This window comes from Xiphophorus hellerii, chromosome 12, assembly GCF_003331165.1.
Source record: "Xiphophorus hellerii strain 12219 chromosome 12, Xiphophorus_hellerii-4.1, whole genome shotgun sequence".
NCBI classification, from domain to species: domain Eukaryota; kingdom Metazoa; phylum Chordata; class Actinopteri; order Cyprinodontiformes; family Poeciliidae; genus Xiphophorus; species Xiphophorus hellerii.
Window position 1 is genome coordinate 7755833 of NC_045683.1, and position 24642 is coordinate 7780474.

The following is a 24642-nucleotide window of genomic DNA, read 5'->3' on the forward strand; positions in this document are numbered from 1 at the left end:
GAATCTCACTGACTGAAGGGAAAAATATATTTTGAACGATCAATATTTTCTGGCTGCGTTCAAGTCGGCCATGTTGTTGGCAGACAGTTTAAGCATCAAATGAAGCAGTCCACTGACTTCACTGACATGCTTTACTGCGTTAGGTTGAAGCTATAAATAGGGGTGAAGAAGAGGAAACAGTAGTCTCTCTGTCCCAGCAGAGCTTCCCCTGGTGTTTGAGCAGCAGGAGAGTCCGGGGACCTGAACTGAGGCTAATTAACTAATTCATGTCCCCTGAAGGGAACGCCATGTGATTACATCCAGTCAACAACAAGCTCTACGGAGCTGCAGTTCGTCTGACTTCATCCAGAATCTGTCAGAATTACATGTAGACTTAATGAGGAGCAAAGTAAACGTCCATCCTGGTAAAATACGAGTCAAGCAGGATGAAACATGAAAATAAATACTTGTAATGTGAACTAATATTTCTCTTTATGCTTCAAAGGCTTAAACAGGGTTTGTATACTTTTCCCAGAATAAAGTTCAAGCAGTTTTCAAGCATTTTCAAGGTCAGTTTTCAAACTTTTCCAGCACCAAACTTTGGAGATACAAACAATACAAATTAACTATCACTACAAAAACACAAAATGCTATCAAGTATTTTTGGTCTAGTTTCTAGAGCAAATATCTTGGTACACTTGAAATAAGAAATAACTAACTTAAAAGTAACTTTTCAGTAAGATATAGAAGCTTGTTTTAAGTAAATAATTCCTTATTATTGATGAAAATGTACTTGTTCCACTGGCAAACTACTTCACTTAAAATAAGACCTTTTCCCCATTTTAAAATATAAGTTTATCCGCCAATTGATATTTTCAAAATTGATGCAAAAAGTTTCCAAATATGTCAGGAAAACTCAGTAGCAACTTCTTGAAACTTTAAAACACACATAACTTTTATATTCTTAAATATTTCTGACTATGACAGTGTAATTGTTAGCCAATCTGCTTTGCAACAGGAAGATTCTTGATTAAAATCTCAGATGGATCCAGATTATGTGATTCAGTCTGTAAGTAATTAAAGGAAACTTACATTGCAGAATATTGTTTATTCAAGTTTGAGTATGTGCATAGTTAAAACCCAGAAATGAGGAAAGAGTTTAATTAGGATGTCAACATAATTCCTCTACTTATTAGAAATGCTGCTACATGCAATTATCCAGCAAAGGAGCGCCCTCTAGTGTTTAAATAACATAAAAGGAAAAGTAACTAGAAAATATTTAAGGAAGTTTTTTTAAATTTTAAGTGTCTCTAAAAAAGTTGTGAAGTATTTGGTATGTAAATACAACAACATAAAGCTTCAAACATGAATTTAATGTAAATATTTCAATGCAATGCTGCACCATTAAAATGAAAAAAAAAAATTCTGTTCCTCATTTAAGAAAAAGTAGCCTCATTTCATGTTTACCTTCACTGGCGACATTCATTCTGATCGTTTCCTGGACTTTAGTTTCATTGATGCAAATGTAAGAGCCTGATTTGCAGATAAAACTGTTAGGAACGCAGACTGAACACAGCTCTATTTATTTTTAAAACAGTCGACAACTGGGAGGAGTGAATAGTGGACAGTTTCTGCTACAAGTAGATCTGCAAAAGCAGCATTTACTATCGGTGATTTCTGGGATGTTTTTCTTATCTATGTATTAACTAAATCTACACATTGCTACTCTTCTGCATCCTCACTGATTTTACTGTGACAATAAAACATTTTTTATCAGACTGATTGCAGTAAATAGCTGAATCTGTTCAGTGCTTCAGGACCTAATAATTTGTGAAATTATTTCTTATTTGATACTTTTGAGGACTGACCATAAATTTATCTGAACTTTTTCTGAAGCCCATTTCTCCAAGCCTGTATTCAAAACAGGAAAGATAAGAGAACATGCAGTTTAAATTAATCCAATGTATGAATATCTCTCCAATAAAAGGAAACTGATACATGTAAATATGTTCTTCAAAAAACAAGCAGAAGTATCACTAAGCAGATCAAAGAAAGTAAAATCATCGTCAAAAAACTGCAACCATTTTTCAGTGAGAGCTTAGCTACTGCAGTAAAAGCTGAATTTATTTTAAGAATTTCTTCATGTCTTTCCTAAAGGTGCCAGTAAAAGTGGTGCATAAAACATGATTATTTACTTGGTTTTTGTAGCATTTAACAGGAGTTTTGTGTAATTCTTGCTCGTTGTTATCAAGGTGCAACACTGTAAGGGACATTTATTAAAATATTACTACAGGTGTGTTTATATAGAAAGGTTTTCCTCGACCAGATGTTTCCAGTTTTTGTTTTTTAGTCACCATTAAATATTTCAGACATCATTAATGTCAGTGAATCTGTAGTTTTTCAAATAATTTTATTGATTTAAAAAAAAGCGCTGTCCAAACCAACCCGGGCTTTTGTGATTAATAATCGACCCATGAACATAATTTGTAGTCCCACTCTTGACAGCAACAACTTCCAGCAACATTTTCACCACTATGGAGGAACTTTGAGCCACTTCTCGTTGAAAAAGTGTTTCGGTTCCCAGTCAATTACCTAAAAAATACGACAATTAAAACAACTCAAACAGCTTCAACTCAAACAGCTTTCACTTAAAAACAAAACAGACATTGACTTCTTGTAAATCTGGATTTTTTTTTTTCCACGATGATTCCTTTGTGAAATATAAAAACCATGAAGAAGCAGAATTTGGTTTTCATTCTCCTCTAATCTGGAACAAACTTCCAGAACACTGGAAAACAGACAAAACACTGACTTGCTTTACATCAAAGATGTTTAGCGCTGCCTTTGATTGATAATAACTGGAACATTTATCAATATATTTGATGATTATTTGACAAAATGTAATGTTTATTGCTTACTTCTTATATGTTTTCATTTTAAAACACTGAACTGCCCTTCTGCTAAAATATTCAACAGAAATAAACTTGACTCAACTTAAATTTGACATAAAAACTGCACACTAGTACAAGTTCCCCAAACGGAGGTTTTCTACTCCAGTAAAGTGTTTACAAAGTGTTATTTTAACGCCTCTTAGCTGCTCTGTCTGGTCGCTCACACTAACTATTATGAGAGAAGGTGATAAATACTTTGAATCCACAGGAGGCGGAAGAGTTTGGTGCTGGACAAACATGTTGCAGTGTGTCACTGCAGACATGTTTCTATTTAAAATGCTCCCTGAGCTGCTTTATTTTTATCCTGCGGGATGACAGCTCGGGCTTCTGCTCAGAAGATTGAACACGAACAGATGTGAGTGAAAAAGTTAAAACCTCTTGCAACAGTGAAGATAACTCGGTTACAAAATCTGCTCAACAATGACCTTTACACTGTTTCTGTCTGTTGGTTAGTTATTTCTTATGCAAATGTTTTTTTAAAAACAGGTTTATTTTTGTGCTGACTGGTCTTAGGATAAATGATGAAAATGAGCCATTTTGCTAATAAACTATTTTTTAAAAAGAAGAAACGACACACAATGAAAACAGACATTCAAACAGAAAGTTTTTAACTGCTTTTTAAAGAGAGACAGTAAACATAGAGGAAGGCGGTTCCCCTCCCTTGGCCCCACAGACTGAAAGTCTCTGTCCTCCTGGGTCTGCTGAGTGAAACAACCAGGAAATCTTTAAAAAGCAGCATGTCTTAAAAAAACAAAAGTAGAGCTTCCTGCACAACCAAAAATAATGCAACATGCGGTTTCTGAACGGTAAGTCAACAACAAGACACCTGTGTTTTCCAGCAGCCATTGTACAGCGCATACAGAACCAGTTGCCCAAATGTGCTGGTTCTCTGCCTGGAGAGTGTAACTTAACATTCAGGAGATTTGTGAAACAATTCATTTTCCAGGCACCAAGAAACATTAAATTATTACCAAAAACATGTTTGGATTGTTTTTAGAAGGAATAGAAAACAAAATGGAAGAACATGAAACTTTGAAACTATGTGGAATTTATTTTAAAATTATTTCCACAAATATCAACATCCCACAAAAGAATTATTATTTACAGCTTCACAATTAAATTTTTCACTAATTTAAAACCTGAAATAATGAAAAAAAAATTGGTTCTTTAAAAATGACAACAAATTTCTAGTAGATGTGTCCTTTTTCCTACACTGCAAAAACACAAAATCTTACCAAGTAAGTTTAATCTGGTTTCTAGTGAAAATATCTTAGTACAGTTGAAATAAGACAAAACTATCTTAAAAGTAACTTCTCAGCAAGAAACTCACTTCAATTAAAACATTTTTTTCCATATTACAAATCAGTGGCAAAAGCCTATTTTCATCAATATTCAGGAATTATTGATTTGAACAAGCTCATATTTCGTCTTGAAAGGTTTCTTGTAAGTTAGTTTTGTCTTATTTCAAGTGTACTCAGTTATTTGAACTAGAAACCAAAAATACCTGGTAAGAGTTTGTGTTTTTGCAGTAATATTTGTGGCTTTAAACAAGCAAAAATGTCTCTTTGTTTGATAATAAAGGTTGCAGACCCTTGATTTAAAAAGGCTACTGGATAGGAGTTGAGGTTCCTGCAGGTGACCTTAGAACCAGCGTGTTATGATATGTTTTAATCAATTTAAATAGTCCAAGACCCAAAGACTTCAAACCAGGTTTTCAGCAGACCAAACACACCGGTTGTTTTACACCAGCCCCTAAAACCAGACTTTGAAGATAATCTTAAAGCAGATGAAGTAGTAAATCAACAGAGCAACGGTGGGATCTGTAAAAGGAAAGACTCGAGCAGAACCAGAGACACCAACAGGACTTCAGAACTGAGCTGTGCTGAGCCAGAATGAGAACCCAGATAAGACGAGAGAGAACAGATAAATGCCTGAATGAAGCAGAGCGTGTTTATTCTGCACAGACAGAAATTTGCATCACCGTATCTCTCTTCTTTAGTTATGTGTCTGTTCTGGATCAAACTGAGTGCAGTCATCACTTCCTGTGAAGAGGAGGATGAAGAAAGCTGGAGGGAGCCAAGCGGCGGTGAAGTGGGCAGAGTTCCCCAATAATCAATAATTACAAATATCCTCCCAGATCACTTCATGCAGAGCCTTCCTAAAGGATCCATACCCGTTTTTCACATTTTGTCACATTACAACAGGCTTCAGTTGATTTTGTTATTTCTAGAGAAACATAAAGTAATGAACGTTTTGGAAAATGCACTGCAAAAACACAAAATCTTACCAAATATTTTGTTTTGTTTAGTTTCTAGTGCGAATATCTTCCTACGCTTGACAAAACTAACTTACAAGTAAGTCAAAGCAAGAAAAATTAGCTTGTTTTAAGTCAATCATTCATTAATATTGGTGAAGAAGTACTAGTAATACTGGCAGATCATTTCACTTATAAAAATAATTTTTTCCATGTTATAAGTGAAATAATACAAAAGTGAAACTAGTATTAAGGAATTAATGACTAAAAACAAGTTCATGTATTTTGCTGAAAAGCTACTTGTAAATTAGTTTAGTTTTATTTCAAGTTTTCTGAGATATTTACACAAAATTACGTGGTAAGATTTTGTGTTTTTGCAGTGTGCAAAGTTTTTCTTTTTGTCCATTAAAACCTAAAAACTGTGGAGCACATTTGTTTTTTGTTTTTTTATGTTCTTTGCATTACAGCTCAAGCTTCATCAGCATACATAAAAAGCAGTTTCAGGATTCAGGTGTGGCCTTTGACTAGGCCATTCTGACACATAAATATTCTTTCTTGGTCCTCAATAAAAACAATTTAAACTCTAAATCTGCTAAATGTAAAATACTATAAAAACATACAAACATTTGTGGTATATAACAAACAGAGAAAGTTTAACTGTATTTATAGTGTTAAACTTTTATTAAAACTTTTTTATTAAACTTTTATTCAAAAACTGAACAGCTGTGTACAACTATTGAAAGATTAAACAAATGGTTTATAATTATTTCCTGGCCACTTTAAATAACAAATCCAAGCCCAAGAAACAGTTTAACAATACAAATAAATACAAGGTGAATAAAAGAAAGAGTTAAATATAACAAACACTTAATGAGCAGTGAGACGTTTCAGGAAATAGTCTGTCTTTCCTGTAAGACGCACTTTGAGACAAGATTAGATAATCTGAATGTTTCTGCTACACCAGAACAAACACAGATAATAAACACAAGATCTTCTGACAGTTCCCATCTGGACTGTTTTCACCCAGTTTCCACATTTATATGAGGAACGGATTCCTGTAACAGGAGGGCTAGGGTTAGGCCAAACAAAACTAGCATTTTACTCAAAAATCCAGTTTGAATGTTTTAAGATGGATATTTTTAGTGAAAACTGCAGAGGCGTTTTAAGTCAAATGCAGAAAGAAGATTTACAGAAATGAAAGAAAAAAGCAGAAAAAAGAAAAACTGCAGAATCAATCAATCAAATCAATCAATCGGATTTTATTTGTGTTGCACATTTCAGCAACAAGGCAGTTCAAAGTGCTTTACATCAGAAAAAACACAAAAATCAACAAGGAAGGAAAGAAGGAAGGAAGGAAGGAAGGAAGGAAGGAAGGAAGGAAGGAAGGAAGGAAGGAAGGAAGGAAGGAAGGAAGGAAGGAAGGAAGGAAGGAAGGTAGTTCAAAGTGCTTTACATCAGAAAAAACACAAAAATCAACAAGGAAGGAAGGAAGGAAGGAAGGAAGGAAGGAAGGAAGGAAGGAAGGAAGGAAGGAAGGAAGGAAGGAAGGAAGGAAGGAAGGAAGGAAGGAAGGAAGGAAGGAAGGAAGGAAGGAAGGAAGGAAGGAAGGAAGTCTTCATCGATCAAACTTCCTCTGGAGAGTTTTCAAAAACCAAATAACAGAATTAACAGAAATGATTGTAATCCACAGTCAAATTGTGTCAAACTCCAGTCCTTTATGTGCTGTCCTGCAGTTTTTAGATGTGCCACAGGTACAAAACACTGGAATGAAATGGCTGAATTACCTCCTCTTTGTGTAGATCAGTTCTCAGAGCCTTGCTAATGACCTAATTATCTATTCAGGTAATTAGCGACAGCAGACGTGCAGCAGAGGCACATCTACAAGTTGAAGGCAGCGGCCCTCCAGGATTGGAGTTTGACACCCCTGTTGTAAGCCTTCGTTTTTTCTGCCTGTCATCTGTTACTGATCAGCTTTAAATATTTTGGTTTTGGGTTGGATCTAAAGCAGCTTCTGAAAGTTCAGAAAGTGAATCTCCGTTCAACATACTGGAATAAAAACCTAACAAATGACTAAATCTGTAAAAACGTGTGTGTTGTTCATTACGTCACATGTCAGACTCCCTGGATTAAGCTCTGTTATGTCTGAGTCACACACAAACACAGTCTGTAACGGTTCATAAATTTCCCATTAAAAATTTAATCATCTTACTGACACAAGGAGTCAGCTGCACATTCTTTGTGTTTAGTGCTAGCTGTTGGGGTCAGAGGTCAGGAGGGTGTGGACAGGTGACCTGCGGTTCGATGAGAGTGGGAACGTGTTGTACTTCGCTGAAATCACCGGGCTCGAAGTTAAAAGGCCTGGAAAAGTCAGAACATGCATTAGGGAAATACAGCAAAAATAAGAGACCATTGCAAAATGATCAGTTTCTCTGATTTCACTCTTTATAGGAAAATGTTTGAGTTAAATGAACATTGTTCTTTTATTCTGTGAACTACTTACTCTGAAATTCCAAGCAAAAATTTTGTATTTATTTGCAGAAAATGAAAAATGGTCAAAATAAGGAAAAAGATGCAGTGATTTCAGACCTCAAACAATGCAAAGAAAACAAGTTCATATTAATTTAGAAACAGCAATACTAATGTTTAAACTCAGGAAGAGTTCAGACATCAATATTTGGAGGAATAAAAAGGAGGTTTTCAGTGCAGTGGGCTCTTAAATTTTATAGAGCTGAAGATGGATAAAAAAATTAATCTCACAAAAACGTCTCTCCTTCAGTTTTAGAAAAATTTATTCCAGCCACACATAGAAATTACTGGCATCACAATTATTATTGGTGCTTTTTAAAACTATTTACTCTTCACCTTTTTTAAATTGAAATGAGTGTCTAGGAACGATTATTAGCATTCAATGTCTTAATGTTTCCGTGGGGAACAAACATGATGTGACACAGAGAGGCTTCATCAGAGCTTAGAAACTTTCTCTGCTGTAAACATAGATGGAGTTATTTAAGCAAAAAACTGCAGAGGGCAATATTCTTATTGCCTCATAAATATATACTTACTAATAGGATCAAATAGTTTTTATTTAAGACATTATCCAGTTAAAGATAACATTTGTTATCTTTTCGTCAATGTGAGGGCGAAAGAATTGAACATTTATTTGTGGAGTGTTTTCATACTGTAATGTTTTGGTCAGATTTGCAAAATAAAATAGAAAGAACATTGTTTTATCAAATTTGCAAATATTGCTCATCTTTAACAATTCAACCTTTTATTTAGAATAAATATATATAGTTAATCTATTTATAATCCTAGCAAAATATTATGTCCACAAGATAAAATGGAGAGAATAAGCAGATCCCTGCGTTATATATTATATATTTATTTTTGCTGTAATACACCCTTTTTATACATGTTTGAATGTATTTTTGACACTTTTTGTTAAGAAATTTGCATAGACAAAAAGGTACACATTGTTTTATTTTACCAATTTGTGAATATACTTACTTAACTTTTGTTTTTTGCTTTATTTATTCTACCTTAACATCAGCATTGTCTATATAAAATGAAGATATTTCTTCTGTATTAGCATAGTAAATGTAAACGTTTTGTAGTTTGCTTCAGGAACCAGGGATGCACTGATTAACCTTTTTCACTTCCAATACCGATACTGATATTTGATGTTTCGTATCGGTTGATACCGATCCTATACAGAAATATAATGCTGAGTTAACTTATTTTTTTTAACACAGACATAAACATGCTGAATTTAAGTTTATTTGTAATTCAGTGTTTAAATTAAAGTATGAGATCATGCTGCTGCAATGAATTTATATTAAAATATTTTCTGCATCTTTACAAGGAGAGGCCATTACGGAGGGTGCAGTCACATAACAAAAATAAAAAACGCTTCCAAAGAAGTGGAGTAAATTGAAAACACAAGACAAGAGGCAGATTTACAGCTTACCGTCTCTGTTGTTGACTGTTTGCCGGTCCAGCTCTGTTGCCTCCAGAAAACGTTGCTTACTGTATGCGGCGTTAGCACAAACACACTCAGGTTACGTCACTTTGCTCAGACTGAAACACTTTGTTTAATGCTGTAAGAGAGGAAATGCTGAGAGAATCTTTAAAAACACAACCAGTTGTACTGAATACAGCGGGAAAGACAAACAGAGATGACTCCAGGGAGGGTCGGACAGGCTGCCTACCTGTCAAACGTTTTTCTCCTCACACTGGCGCAGACTTTCAGTCCTTCCTCGTCCTCAGCACTGCGTTAGGTGACAGAAGAAAGTGAACCATTGGTTAGGAGGTTTTCTGTGTATAAATCTGTAGATTGGATCACAGACTTAGGTTGGACTTATTGTGGCTTCAGTTGATGCACTTTTGGACTTTTTAATAATATTCTAATTTATTGAATATAACTGTAGATTTACGGCGTACTGCAGGAATGTTTGTTTACTTCAGCTGAAAGCAGAAACCTCATGATAAAAAAAAATCAAGCAAATATTTTCCAGAATAGCAAAGCCAATATATTATCAGTAGAATATGAAACCAGTGAGTGAACTCAGTCATATGGATCCACACCAGCTCCTCCTGCATTCCACTGACTTCTTGCACAATCAGCAGCATCACATGGTGTTCAAATGTGACCTGGGCTGCGATACAGAGGAAGCTAATCGTGGCAGAGTGTGAGAACGGAGACAGACGTACGAAGCGGAGGCAGCGTGCGGTCTCTCCGGCGCAGACATCCTCCTGCTGGCGGCGCCCTTAGCGCTGTGTGGTCTGTTGTCTGCTTGCATCTCTTTGATGAGAGCTCTGCGCCCGCACTGAGAACTCTCCTGCATTCAACATCCAGAGAAAAGGAAGACGTAAATAAAGTTACAGTAATAACAAACTGATAGGACTTATAAGTCTTGAAAAATTTTATTTGATCAGGTTTTACTTATTGTTTTTGGTTGTGTTTTAGTTATCTTCCAGAAAATAATTGTTCTTTACAAAATTAAAGTTAGTTAATTTTTAGTAACTATGGCAAACTGGCATTATTATAACATTATCAATATTACAAACAACATTATTGTTTATTGCCAATTCGCAATAATTACTGGGACAATTTATTCTCCAGGAAACTTTATTATCATGACAGGCCTACACTTGTGTCAAACTCAAGGATCGGGGGCCAAATCCAGCCCGCCATAGCGTCTGGACTCCAGTTAGCTACGTTAATTGAATCTGGAAGATAACAGTTGTGTGCTTGAATATTATTTTATCAATTAAATCAGTTTTTATCTGTATACTGCTAAATAACATCAGTCCCTCCAATGTTTTGCTGAAGCAAAATCAACAGACACTTTTTTGCACTAATGCATAATTGTGAGTCTATTGCAAATTTTCATCAAAAAGTGTTAAAAAAACATCGGGTTTAAGTAATGCTAACTCCATATGCTTAAAATGAAAAATAACAGCGTTGAGTGGAAACTGGATAAAACAGAAAAGGTCCCACTACCAGTTTGGCAGTATTTTAAATATTTAAAACAGAAAAACTAATCAATAATTATCAATGTCGACTGATAGAAAACACTTATATCGTGATATGTTTTCCAGCAATATCGTCCTGTATTTAGTGAGTTTTAGTTTCTCTCCACATTGATCACAGATGATAACTTGACATGAAGTAAAATTGAGGCAGCAGTGGAGTAGAAGTAAGGAATACTGCCACCCACAGTTGGATGAGGTACGGTGGTGACAACTTAAACTGCTGCCACGCCAGTTACTCAAAAGGTTGTTGCTAGGTAACCACAAGCAACTCAGTAAGCTGTTGCTAGGTAACCAAAGAGAAAGTGAGTTAGTTGATTCCACCATCCCTTTTTAGCTTGCAGTGAAAGGTTGAGCAGCTTAAGCCTTTCTTCTGCCTACATCTCCCAGAGTGCTTAGCAATTCAGCATCGGAGTTCAGTGAATATTCTATATAATAAATATTGAATATTCTATCATACGTATTATCTACCACTTATCCCGTGTATATCGCGGTATATATTGTTATTGATTTATTATCCAGTCCTAAGCAAATATCTTGCAAATAATTCCACAATAGCTCCACAAAAATCACAGATTTTGAATGAAAAATATCCCCAAAACAAACGATGTGAAAAGATGCTCAATATTATTTGATTCTAAGAGGTACATAATGAACTCAGACAGATCTATTTATTAATATTCAACACATTCTGGTACAACCAGCCCTTTGAGAACATTCATGACCTTGACGTGGCTCGAAATAAAAAATTTGTTTGCTTTAAGATAAAGTTGTGTTGAAGTTACCATCTGATTTCCCCTCATGGAGCAGGAATGTGTGTTTGGAGTGTTTCTGATTTAAAGACGAAGCAGATGTGCTGAGCTGGGGCCTTTGCTGCCAGATAAAAACGATTAATCCGTGCGCTCGACGCGCTGGGACCACAGGGACAGACAAAAGGCAAAATGATGTGGGGGGGGGGTTCTGACCCGTACCTTGATCTGGGTGTTGAAGGAGAGCCGGGGGGAGGGCGGGGCAGTCTGTGTAGACCGGGTCCTGCAGTTCAGATCAGATGGAGATGGAGCCAAACATGTGCACAGACTCCCACCCTGGAGTTCCTGCAAGTACAAAAGAGGTTTTGAATGAAGACATGCGAAAAAATCTTCAACATTAAAAGCAATAAAATGAGCATGAAATGATGATGGAAAGTTTTTAGAAACATTCTGACTCTGATACTTGCTCAGATTTCAGTTTTCTACAACCAAGTTGTGCTGAGGTTGGCTCAGTTTAAAAGTTGATTGGGTTTTCTGGGAGTCTGCCCTCCACCAACTGTTTTATTAACAGATCAAGTTTATTTGTTTAACACATTTCAGTAAAAAGGCAATTCAGAGTCCTTTCATCATAAAACCATCATACAGGACCAATTACCTGTATGATGTCAAATATCCTCATCAATCAACTGTTGACATGTTGATCAATGCTCCCGTTACTATGAATTAGACGAAACACTACACGGAGTTTCTGATTTAAAAGAACTCAATGTTTCAGTTGTTTTGCAGTTTTCTGAAAGTTTGTTCCAGATTTGCGGTGAATACAAGCTGAATGCTGCTTCTCCATGTTTGGTTCCGGTTCTTTGTTCTGCAGAGCAGACCAGAACCAGAAGACCTAAGAGGTCTGGAAGGGTGATACAACAGCAGCAGATCTTTAATGTGTTGTGGTGTTAAGCCGTTCAGTTATTTACAAACTAACAGCAGTATTTTAAAGTCTATTCTCTCAGTGTAGGGACTTAAAACTGGTGTTATGTGCTCTGTTGTCCTGGTTTTAGTCAGAACTCCAGCAGCAGCACTCTGGATCAGCTGCAGCTGGAGGATAGACTTTTTAGGCAGACCTGCAAGGACACTGTTGCAGTAATCAATGCGACTGATAAAGATAAATGCATGAATGAGTTTCTTTAGATCTTGCGGGGAGATTTGTCCTCTAATCCTGGAAATGTTATTCAGGTGACAGAAGGCCGACTTTATAACCGTCTTTAAATGGCTCTGAAGGTCCAGGTCACTGCACCCAGATTTTGGGCCTGGTGACTAGTTTCAGTAATAACTGAAGATAATAAATAAACTGAGAAGATTCATTCTTTTAAAAAAAAAAAAAAAACTCTGGCGTACTGGTTGAGGGTGAATTTACCTTCAAGTTCAGAGCATGTTGGAGTTTCAAGCGAAAATGTTCCTGCTCTCTCAGCTGGAGGAAATCCTGACAGTTCGCCAAACTTTCACACATCTTTAGGAACATAGAAGAAAAAAGATGTTGAGACCGAGAACGACGCTAAAGGAAAGGAAGAAGATCTCAGAGTAAATGTTTTTCTTGGGTCAGGTTTAGTTTCTTGTTTCACCTTGTGAAGGATTCCCTCCAGCTCAACGATCCGCTCCCGCAGCTGATGGTCTTTGGAGCGAAGGGCCTTCATTTCACTGCCAAGCTGCCTCTTTTCCTCCCTGACGAAGGTGAGGTCCTGAAGCTGATGGTGTGCCTCCAGGTTCAGGCGACGCTTTTCCTGAAAACAGAAAAAATAAAATAAAAAACAGCAATAGAGTAAATGTTACCTAAAACAGAGTGGCCACTTCCTCATAATATTTCTAGACTCAAATATCAAGAATTATCAGCTCATTTTAAAATATTTATACAAAAGTTCAATATGAATTTAGTACAAATTTACCTGCAAAGGTTTTAAGTATGGAATCCGAAAAAAATCGGATTGTAGAAAGATGGATGGATGGATGGATGGATACATGGATGGATGGATGGATGGATGAGTAAACAGATGGATGGATGAGTAAACGGATGGATGGATGGATGGATGGATGGATGAGTAAACGGATGGATGGATGGTAACATGGTTACATGGATGGGTAAATTGACGGACTATACAGATTTTTCCAGATATTTTTTCTTTGTATCAAATGATTATAAATTAACGGGCCTGCACGATATTATAATAAAACATTTTCTGTTATTATTCTTATTTCTAAGATGTCTTCAGTCAGGAACTCTGCAGGTGTTTCTCTACAAGTGAGAAACTGCAGCACCTGGTCTGCCAGTGTATGAAAAGTGTTGAAAAGTTTTAACCTGGTGCAGTTCCTCCACTTTCTCCTCCAAATGCTGGATTCTGCTCTGCATGGCGTCAACCTTCTCTCTCCTGGCAGTGATCTCCTTCTGCATGTCCAAAGCCACCTGCAGGCCTGGGAGAGCCGTACATTCATTAGCACATTCATTAGCACATTCCTTAAACCTAATGACCAGGACTCCAGATTTTACTAAAAGAAACACAATTAGGGCTGAAACCAACGATTATTACAATTATCGATTAATCTATTGATTATTCCGACGATTAATCGTTTAATCCGATAAAATAATTGCCACATTCTGCAGATTTTTTACCTAAAGCTTCTTTATACAATATTACAAACACATAAAAATGCAAATAAATAACAAAATAAAAAATTTGTTGCCTAAAATGAAACAACGTAGTCTTCCTTTGGTCACGCTTGATCATTTGTACATCAAAATGATATTTCTGCTTTATTTAACATCAATACAGGCTGATCTGTACAACTATATTTTTTCAATAAACCAATTAATAATTGGATTGCAAAAGTTTATTAGTAGATGATTTTTTCACAGAATTTGATCTGGGTGAAGCTAAAACTATGCCAACTGTGTTCTGGGTAGAATAAATTCACAAATTTTTGTTTTTAATTCATCTTAATGCAAAATTTATATATGTTTATATTTGTAGCTTAATTACTGCTCTGACTGTGTTGTTCTTTCAGCAAATGGCCTTTTTTGTGTCTGTGTATTCCAGTTAACAATTAATCAATTACTAAATTAGTTGACAATCATTTCAATAATCGATTCATCCCAATTAATCCGATTAATCGTCTCTGCCCTATTTATCTGTGCTCTTTATTTCATGAGGAAGCATCAAATGCAGACCTGTCACGATAACAAATACTGCTGGATGTAAATTGTCCCAGAAGTTATTGCGATAAACGATATTATTGTCGTTTTGAGACCATTTCCAAGTAATACAGAGGTGATGGCATAATAATGCAAATAATTTCATTGTTATGCCATTAAAGATAGAAGATAACCTTCTGGAAAACATTTTAAATGTACAAAATAAATAAATAAAACAAATGAAACAACATGTAAAATGAATACAGAAGTCAAAATTAAAAAGGAGCTAGTTGAGACCAGTTTTTGGTAGAAAAAGAGACAGAAAAAAAAAACAAATAACAATCATGCCAATGAAAATTATCTAATTCTTTTTCTTTTTTTTTTTTTTTTTTTTTTTGTAACCCCTCCAGGGGGTCTTTTTGTGGGCTCTAGTGTCCCTTTTTATGAAGTAGGCTGACAGGAAGGGGGGAGGGAGAGGGGGGAAGACATGCGGTAAATGTCGCCGGGTCCGGGAGTCGAACCCGCGACCGCCGCGTCGAGGACTTGAGGCCTCCAAATGTGGGTCGCGCTAACCCCTACGCCACCACGGCACGCCCATCTAATTCTTTTTCAATTTATCATGTGATTGATTGAGACTTTTGCTTATTGTGCCATGTCTTTTCCTTTAGTTTCAAATGAAGATGTAACACAAACCATGGCCATCGGCTGCTTTCAGGGTCCTCAAGCTGCGTCGGATCTTGTGGAGCTCATCGTGGGCGCTGCCGAGCTGGCTCTGTAGCTGCAGCACCACGCCTTCGTGCTCCTCGTTCTTACAGCTGTGGAGCCGCTGCAGGTTCTCCAGCTGCTCTGAAATTGCGCCCACAAAAACACGTGAAACGTCTAAAGAGTGAGCGATTGCATATAACCAAACAAATGCAACAATGGAAGGGCTTGGTTGACTTTGTACACATACCAAAGACAGTTGTGCGTTTGGTTTACACAGCTGGACAGAAAGATGATCTGATCTGATACAAGAGCCGATCTTTCTAGAAAAAGCTGTGTGAGATACTGTATAATACAAGCTGCCACTATAACTAGTCCTGTCACGATAAATGACTTGAGATCATTTTCAGGTAATATATTGATAGTACCATAATAATGTAAGTTCACTCACTCTTTAATTTTGTAAAGAGCACTTTACACTAGAACTGGAAGATATTTTAAATATCCAAAATAAAACACAGCTATCAAAAGCAACAAATAAAAAACAACAGAAACCATAAATAAAATAGATTCTGATGTCACTGTGAACAAAATGGCCCTTCAAATAACGAGCAATCAGTTGAAGATATTGTACATTTGCAGGAAAACAGCTCCTTTTTTTTGTTTATTTTTTCCTCCAATAAAAAGAACAAAAATTTCAAAACAGCATTTTGTTTTTACTCTGATGATCGGAAACACTTAAAATCAGAATCAGAATATTCTTTATTGATCACCACCAGGAGAAATTGCTTATTTGTTGACAAGTGTTAAATATTAGCAAATACAAATATAACTTAAGCTATAAGTAATACAGTTTAAGTAAGAAATTATTTAGTATTTTAAATATGAATTAAATAAAAATTGGTAAATAAAATAAAAACGTATGCACATTGAAATGTGTTAATCTCTAAAATAGTCCAGAGTAAACTTAAAGACATTGTATAATCTTAAGCCTTTGTGATGCATTTTTAAAAATGTGATTTTAAAAAAGCTATATCAGAAGAAATCTGCGAGAGGAAAATACTTTTGTGACAATTTTACCTCAAATTAATAAAGTTTTACCCTAATATTTAGTGAAAACAACAGAAATGATACAGAATCAACAGCAGCAGTTCTTCTGTGATGATATAAACTCTACCTACTGTTGACATTGAAAAGCTGCGCGCGCTGCAGCTCCAGCTGCTTCACAGCTTGCTGTTTGTCCAGAGTTTCCTGATGAAGGTGCTGGTTCTGGTCGGTCAGGGAGTTCAGCAGCTGATGCTTCTCACATTCCAAACGCACCAACTCAGACTTTTGTCGGGCTAATTCAGCCTGCAGAGCCTGGCACTGAACAGTTACAAGTAGCTGAGAGTAAACTTGGACAGAATGGCAGGTAAGGAATCAATTAATTAATATAAGGAACAATAGATGACCTGCTAATCATAATTTAGTCTGGGAACCTGCTGGTTTTGTTGTTCCTTTATCTAACATTCTTTGTCTTTTTCCTGCAGAAGTTCCTGAAGTTTCCTTACCTCCTGTGACCTTTGCTCTGAAAGCATCTGCAGGCAGGATTTCTCCTCTCCGGCTCTGAAAAGCTGCTTCCTGGTCGACTCCAGCTGTCCTCTCAGAGCCTTCATATCTTCCCTGAATTCAAGCTGCTGATTCTCACAAATAGACTGAGTGAAAGATGACAAAACAGAGGTGTGATGACATTTAAATGGGAAAATAAAACAGATTCTTACACATTTAAGCTTGTTTAAAACTTATTCTAGACCTGGCATAATAACACATTTTGCTGGGCGTTAAATTGTCCTAGAAGTTATCGCCATAAACAATAATATTGTTGTTTTGAAACCATTTTCAAGTAAAATAATGATAATGCAAGAACACATTCTCACTAAACTTTAAAATCTAATGAACATTTCTACTGAAAGACGTTTTAAATATACAAAATAAATAAACAAAACAAGACATAAAATGAATTATGAAGTCAGTAAACAAAATGAAGACTTTTTACTTCCACTTTTTATTAGAAAGAGAGAAAAAAGAAAAACGATAAATCATGTAAATGAAAATGATTGGGCTAATTTTAATTGATCTTGCAATTAATTTATTTATTGCTTATTGCGACAGGCCTATCTTATATAAGAGCTGCAGTGAATCTTATGCCTTGAACTTTTCATATTCTGTTAATTTATAGTGACAGACTGCAATGAATCTTCATGTCAGACCAACAAAAATTAAAGCAAAATTTTTTAATGGAAGGACAGAATTACATAGCTTTATATGTTTATTAAAATTAGCAATCTGAAAAGTGTGGCATGCATTTATATTCAGCCTTCATGAATAAAATCCTGGTAGTCACTATTACAACTGGAAAGCTTTGGCTGATTTAGTGTGTGGCATTTTGCTCATTCTTCGTAACAAAATAATCACAAACTCAGATTGAATAAGGAGAATCTTCACAATAACTTATAATATTTTTGCAAATAGGTCAAAAACGTTAAGTTTAGGTCTCATCTTACCAGAGAAATTTCTTCCATATTTTAGCTGCTTCTTGTACATGGATTGTAGCGACATAAATGGGACTTCTTATGGCTTTCTTCCATAAAAGCAGTGTAGATAACACATCTAGTTTATGGCCAAAATGATCAAAATCTGTTTAGTAAGGATGATATGGTAATATTTTGTGGTTCTATTGAGATAACAATAAAAAATTAGGATTAAAAAATTAATTTATTACTTCTTCTTTGGCTAATTATATGGTTGTTTCTGAATGGTGCAGCATTCATAGCCTCACAAATACAAATACTGCTATTGAAAAACATTCCCATTTGAAATGGACGCCACCAAACTGCACACAGTAACTCCATTCAGTTATATTTTAAAATTTACTGATTTTAATCGATGCTCTCATGGAACAAACAGTGGAGAAAATAGTAAAGTAAAATTTTAAATAGTACTGTCAGTTTTTTTTCTAACATTGTTAAATGAAATTCTTTAAGACAACAATAAATCAAAATTCTACTTATAAAACATTTATCTCGATAAATGCTCCCCACTACCTTACTTATTTATACAAACTTCTTAAAAATCAAGTGGCATTTTTCTCACCAGCCCAGCAGAAGAAAATAACATTCATTAGTGGATTCAGATTTGTTTTGGTGCCATCTGTGGAATATTTTTGAGGCGAAAATGGGAAATGATTGAAAATCTACTTCTACTTGTCATGATATTTTGACAGAAATGCAGCTATGTATAATTAACAGCATCACATTTCATTAGTTTGTATTTGGTACTTTATAGTTTTATTTGACTTCTCAGCGACTCCACACGCAGATATTCAAAGGAAAAAAGCCACATCAGTGGAAAACAAGAAAAAGACTGACTCACACAGGAGGAGGAGAAGAGGACAACTAAAGAAAGGGAATGAAACATTTTCTGGGAGTCTAAAAATAGAAGTGCAAGAAGGAAACAGCTGATGAATGAAGTGGCACAGAAATAAGTTGATATATTGTAATGCGGCTAAATTTGCAGTATTTAATTATTTAAATCTATCAACTGGATTCACTTTGTGGCCACTTTTAGCAAAGTAAACAACATCTCTAAATTATCACAGAAGCTTTTAAGGCTCTGGCATTTTCACACAAACAGTGAAGACGTTCTTCGCAGAGGCACATCTAATTATCTGCATTTTAAGCATTACAGCTTTTGCCATGATGCTCTGCTTGATGTATATAAAACTTTATTAGAAATTCTTTTGGGTTTATTTCAAAAGATGGAGAACGGTTTAAAGGGAGACATAAGCAGGGGAAAGATAGAAGGTTAGAGAGAACGCAATCAACATCCTAGAAGTCTGCCTCTACACCTGCAGAAAGAGAAAAAAACAGTCAATTTTAGTTTATTGTGCTAACTGCAAAAAAGTTTTCTATCTAAGGGAAATAACCCACCCAATTATTTAGAGTCACTGTCCAGCAATAGGTTGTATTTAATATGTACATGTGGTGACAGTAGAAAGGAAAACTCCATTTCTAAAAAGCAGAAACGTCTAGTAGAACCTGGCTCGGCTGCGTTTCCTTGACAAATATACGCAAAACTTTGTCAATATTCCGCTAATGTTGAAAAAAGACAATTTAGGCATTCAAAAACATGGCGCGCCATCCTCCTCCTACTACTTCCTGTCGTCTTCTTTGTCTTTTCCCCCAGCAGTAACATCTGGTTGTTGACCACATGATTGGTGTGATCTGAAAAAAGTGTTTCCATTGCAGGTTTACGAAACACACCAACTTCCATACAGCTGGAAAACCATCTCATCCTACTTTTACTTATTGAAAACGTGAGTTTTTTCAAAATTGGGGTGTTTCCATTACGCTAATTTATTTTCATAATTAAAGTTTGAGCAATTATATGGTAAATGGAAGCACAGGCAGTGTGAACATTATTTATTTATTCTATTGAACTAATACAGAAAAACAGAGGCCAGGTCTGGGAGTACTTTCTATGTTAGAGAAAAAGTAATAAAGCAGCAGTAAGTAGCAGGTATTGCTCTTTCCACTCTTTAGTCAAGGAACGAGACGCAATTAAACACAAAAAGACAACGCCAAGCGTATCATCTCTAGAGAGAATATAACGTCATCGGCACCAACAGGTTTTAAATACTGTGTAAAACATAAATATGAATTAATGGAAGATATTTATAAAGTGGTCCAACATGAATGATGGAGATTAAAATAAACTACTGACTCGGAAGAAGAGATAATTCAAATTTACCGATGCAAATGTATGAATCTTTCTGCCCTTATAACACGTCTGACATGTTTGGACGTCTACAACAATGAGCAGGAAATAATTTTTAACTGTTTAGGAACGCTTAGGAAAGTGTTACATCATGTAATAATCTGCTGCTTTAGTCACTCACACTGCTTTTCCTTAATCTACTGAAACATCAGTCTGAATGTAGATTTTTAATAACACAGCATGAGAGGACTGAGGCGACGTAAGTAGGGTTTATTCTCGTACTTTAAGTAGTTGAAGCTGTGACTGCAGCTCTTTGACCTGCTGCAGCGATTGGTCTCTCTCTTTATGGGTGGCAAACAGTTCAGTCTCGGTCTCCAGCATCTTCTTCTCCAGGTAACTAACCTACAATGACACAAGCAGGAATCACAAACCTGAGATAAAGAGACTCATTTCTGCATAGGGAGCATTTCCACATGTTAACTGTGATGTTGGGTTGCTTTCTGTCAGGTTAATCAAACTTTAACTGTATAAAACAATGTAATTAGCGCTGTCATTGTAGATAATAACATCATGATTTGACTCTTTACCTTGTCTCTGTAGCTGGAGACGGTTGACTCCAGTTCATTGATCTGACAGAGCTGCAGTGAGGTCTGACTTTCAGCCAGGTTCCTACACAGACAGACTGCTTCAGTGACCAGGTGAAATATTGGTCTAGAATGTCCTGATTAACTCAGCATGAGACACACATTCAACATTTTCAGTAAGAGATTCAACATTTATATATTTACTTTAGCAGCCTCAACTTGTTGCATAAATTCACTCCGCAGTGTTTGGATTTGTCAGTGAACATCGCCATCTCCTGGTCAAGACTTGCAATAAGGTCTTCCACCCTGAGGCAATAAAATGCAGAGGTAGTTTTACAACTGAAACAAAACATTATTCGTTTCAGTTTAACAGGTTTTAACAGCAGTAGTTAGCAACAAGCCAAGTATGCTGTTGATGCAGATGTAAATTCATCCTTTCCAGTTATCTACTAATTGTATTGTCTTCTTGTTTGTGGTTAACTGTGATAGAATGTCGGTTTTATTTCCTATTTTAACAAGAAGGTATGCATCTTGATGTGTAATGCAGCTGGAACATTTCACATTATTTAGCACATTTTCAGAAGCAAGGCAGTTTAAAGTGCTTTACATGAATTAGAAGGAAATACAACCAAAAAAACAAAACCAAAAGAAAGACAATAAAGTAAAGTACAAAACTAAATATTGGTTCCACATGTTTGATAAGAATAATATGTAGTCCATAATTTCTAAAGTAATAGGGGTTTCTCTACAACTTAAGTTTGTTCTGGATTAGTGAGGTATAAAACTAAATGTTGGTTAAGTAAAAACTAGATGTTGGTTCCAGTTATTCTGGGTTCAGTTCTAGATTTGCATGAAGCTAAATGTGGGTTCTCCATGTTTGATTCTTGTTCTGGGATACTAAATAAACTAACAGGAGTTTCGCAATTAAAAGTATGAAGCTAAATGTTGGTCTAAAGTAACAAGTACTATATAGTAATAAGTAATTTAAATGAAACATTTATAAAGTTAATAAGCTATTTAAAAGGACATTGCAGCAGATCGTTTACCTTTCTTGGTTATTTAATCCTTCATATTCGCTGTTCCTCTGTTGGTCTTTTGACTGGTGTGGAAGAAAAGAAACAAAGAAACATCATGCACATCAAGAGCTTAACGGTACTGAATGATATCCTTAGTTGACTTTTACTACTTACTCTAAAACATGTCCAGTGTTGTTTATCTGAGTCCTTGTGGACATTTTCATATCCAGATTGTGGTTCTTGATGCTTCACAGTCTTATTGCCGGCTGAGTTGTCCCCAAACTGCTTTTCATAAAGTATGTGGTAAACCCTCCTTACGCACTTTGCCAGTGATTCTACTTCTCTTTGAAGAGCAAACGCCTCTTCTTCTGTCTCCGGAAGCTTCCAGACCTTCGACGTTTTGACTTTCTGAAGCTCTTCCAACAAGTGCAGCATCTTCGCCATCTGACTGACCTGTTTCCTTGAGTCCTTCAACCTAACAGTAAGAAGATCTGTGGGTCAAAGTAAGTTATAGCACCTTCTGTACAGGAATGAATTAAATATATGTTCACCTAAGGTCAGTCAGGGAGTCGTTCTCCATCTGAGCTTCATGCAGTTTAGACTTCAGGTGCATGATGGCTCTTTGGGGGCTAAATGTCTCCTCTTCCTCACTGTGTGCCTTTATTTGAGAAGGTAAAGAACCAAATTGAGATCCATCAATATAATAGCACAGGGAATCAATGGCTGGAATGAAAATATAAACCTTATTAAGTTGTAAATGAGACAGCTGTTCTGCTGCATTTTCCAAAGCATCCATTTCACTTGAGCCTCGGTCTCGCTGCACCTCGTCCTGTTTTAAAGTATCCATACAGTCGACAATAGCCTGAGTCAGCGCGTCAATGTGGGCTGAAAAACCAGTGGATTCTTCAGCTGAGTCATCTGCCACCAGTGAAAATGTTGTTTAAAACATATTGTGGGCAGCAGCGTTGTAATCATTGAAGAGAGCAGAAAAGAAACACATTAAACAGACTGAGCATTTATCTGTTCTTCTTTGCAAGCATTGTTATTCCAAAAGTCTTTGACAAAAATGTGCAATGAATGCTGGATGACAACACATAATACAATTAACTTTTTAATTAGAGCTAAATGAACAGAATTCTTCTGCTACGTTTCTGCAGACAAAAAGAAATACTTCTAACATCAATATGAAAAGCTCAGCCCTTTCTGCTCGACTTAGCATCAAACCAGGACTAATCTGTTGATTGCTTTTTGATTAACGGATTAATAACTGGACAGCAAAAGGTGCTTAATAGGAGATGTGTTTTTTTATAGAATTTGAACCAGGTGAAGCTAAAACTGTGCCTGGGTAGTACTGATTTAAATTTTTTTTAATCTTAATTGCAAAATGTATATATATTTTTGTACTGTCGTGTTCTTTCAGCAAATGGCCTTTTTCGAGTTTGTATACTCCAGTTAACAATTAATCTATTACTAAATCAGTTGATAATTATTTCAATAATCGATTCATCACATTTAATCGGATTAATCGTTTCAGGCCTACAGTAAATCATTTTGAAGCAGAAAAAAATGGGCATTAAAACCTACTTTTGTGGCAGCTTCGTTCGGGCGATCTGTTTCTGTAAGGAGATCCAAACCTCCTCAAAGCTTCGCTGGATGCATTTTGAATCTCCTCGTGTATGTCTTGTATTTCCATATGCCTGTTGAGTTCTTCGCTGCTCAGAAAATTTACACATGTGTCACCTATAATCTGCAGTTTAAAAGATGTTTCTGCAGACATTTATTCTTTGGAAAAAATAGTCACTTTCCACAAATTTTAATTAAAAAATACACATTCAAGTCATTAAAATCACACCAAACAGTAAAGATTTTGAGTATTAAACAATCTGTCGTTTTATCTTGGTTGTGTAGCAACTCAACCAAAACATTTGTAATATCCATTTAAAATTTTTATTCATCTATATGATGTTTTCCACTTATCTGAGGTTGGATCATAGAAATAAAAGGTTGGAAATACAGACAACAACTGGCAAAAATTCAGGATAGACAATTGTTTCCTTGATTAGTTCTGATTAATTTTAGGCAGCAAAAAAATCTCAGTAAAACAGAGATTTCGACATATCTAACCAGAGCTTTTCTAGCTTTTATATTTTGATCCATTTGTATTTTCTATTATTTGTCTGTTTAGTGTTTTTCATACTTTTCATGTTTTGTGAATCCCAGAGAGAACAGACTTGTTAAGTTGTACACTATTTAGTATACATCGAAGCTACAAACAGATTTGATTTGACAAAAAGGCAAAGTAATATTCAAACGTAAATAACTCAGGTTTTCAGCAGCATTACCTCAGTTCATCCAGAGTCCGATTAAATCTCAGGCTAAGGGAAGTGTTTTGGGTTACTGTGAAGTAAGGAACAAATTAACAACAAAATCACACTGTAAACACAAAGGCAAAAATAAATAATTAAAAATAAAACTTTAGTTAGCTTACCTCTTTCTGTCTCTTCATTAGCCCCAGGAGAATCGCCAAAAGTTAAAAAGTACGAATCAGTATCAGCATGAGGCTTCCGAGGCCCAGGAGGTTTTGAATTAGACATTAATAGTTAAACAAATAAAAAAATAATAACAGAAAAAAAATAAGGCTAAAAGAACAGCCAACAAGTCGTTAAGATTCATCTCCATGGAAACAGCGTCGGAAGCTAAAATGGCTAACTGTTAGCACACGTTCAAAATTACCTCTTAAATATGTCGTAGCACATTTACGGAAACTGTCTCGAATAAAGTCATATCCGGCGTATGGTTTCTATAATATTAATAGGAACTAAACAAGAAAAAATAGTTCGCTTTCTGAGACAGGAAACTGGAAGGTGTTGACATTAGCGCCACCGACACTTTGAAACCGCGCGTCATAGCAACAAATCCAGGCGTCATGACGTTTCAGTTCCAGG

At 35.8% G+C, this 24642-nt stretch overlaps 1 protein-coding gene across 4 annotated transcripts; it reads right to left on the minus strand.

Annotated features, from left to right (window-relative positions):
* Positions 1–7361: 7361 nt before the first annotated feature.
* LOC116729976 (coiled-coil domain-containing protein 158) lies at positions 7362–24590 on the minus strand. 4 transcript variants are annotated; one of them, XM_032578896.1, is made up of 21 exons: positions 24186–24588; positions 24040–24094; positions 23282–23409; positions 22440–22615; positions 22249–22355; positions 21872–22172; positions 21728–21780; positions 20886–20987; positions 20685–20766; positions 20380–20499; positions 16893–17036; positions 16524–16707; positions 15334–15486; positions 13810–13922; positions 13079–13237; positions 12874–12966; positions 11688–11810; positions 9895–10022; positions 9393–9452; positions 9152–9210; positions 7362–7542 (listed from the first exon to the last, which is right to left on the minus strand). In XM_032578896.1, the coding sequence occupies exons 1-21, from the start codon at positions 24289–24291 to the stop codon at positions 7433–7435; spliced, it is 2556 nt and encodes an 851-aa protein (XP_032434787.1). In that variant the 5' UTR covers positions 24292–24588; the 3' UTR covers positions 7362–7432. The 4 variants fall into 4 exon arrangements, with proteins under 4 accessions (XP_032434787.1, XP_032434790.1, XP_032434788.1 ...); XM_032578897.1 differs by lacking the exon at positions 7362–7542 and adding an exon at positions 7754–7912 and having other exon boundaries at positions 24186–24590; XM_032578898.1 differs by lacking the exon at positions 7362–7542 and having other exon boundaries at positions 9158–9281; positions 24186–24590.
* Positions 24591–24642: the final 52 nt, after the last annotated feature.

Excerpts from the sequence above, each read along its gene's own strand:
- LOC116729976 (XM_032578896.1), bottom strand. The coding sequence starts at position 24,291 with ATGTCTAATTCAAAACCTCCTGGGCCTCGGAAGCCTCATGCTGATACT. Across the intron at positions 20,988-21,727 it reads GGATTAAATAACCAAGAAAG|GGTGGAAGACCTTATTGCAA; the intron begins GTAAACGATCTG and ends TTATTGCCTCAG. Across the intron at positions 16,708-16,892 it reads CAGAGCAAAGGTCACAGGAG|TGCCAGGCTCTGCAGGCTGA; the intron begins GTAAGGAAACTT and ends GTAACTGTTCAG.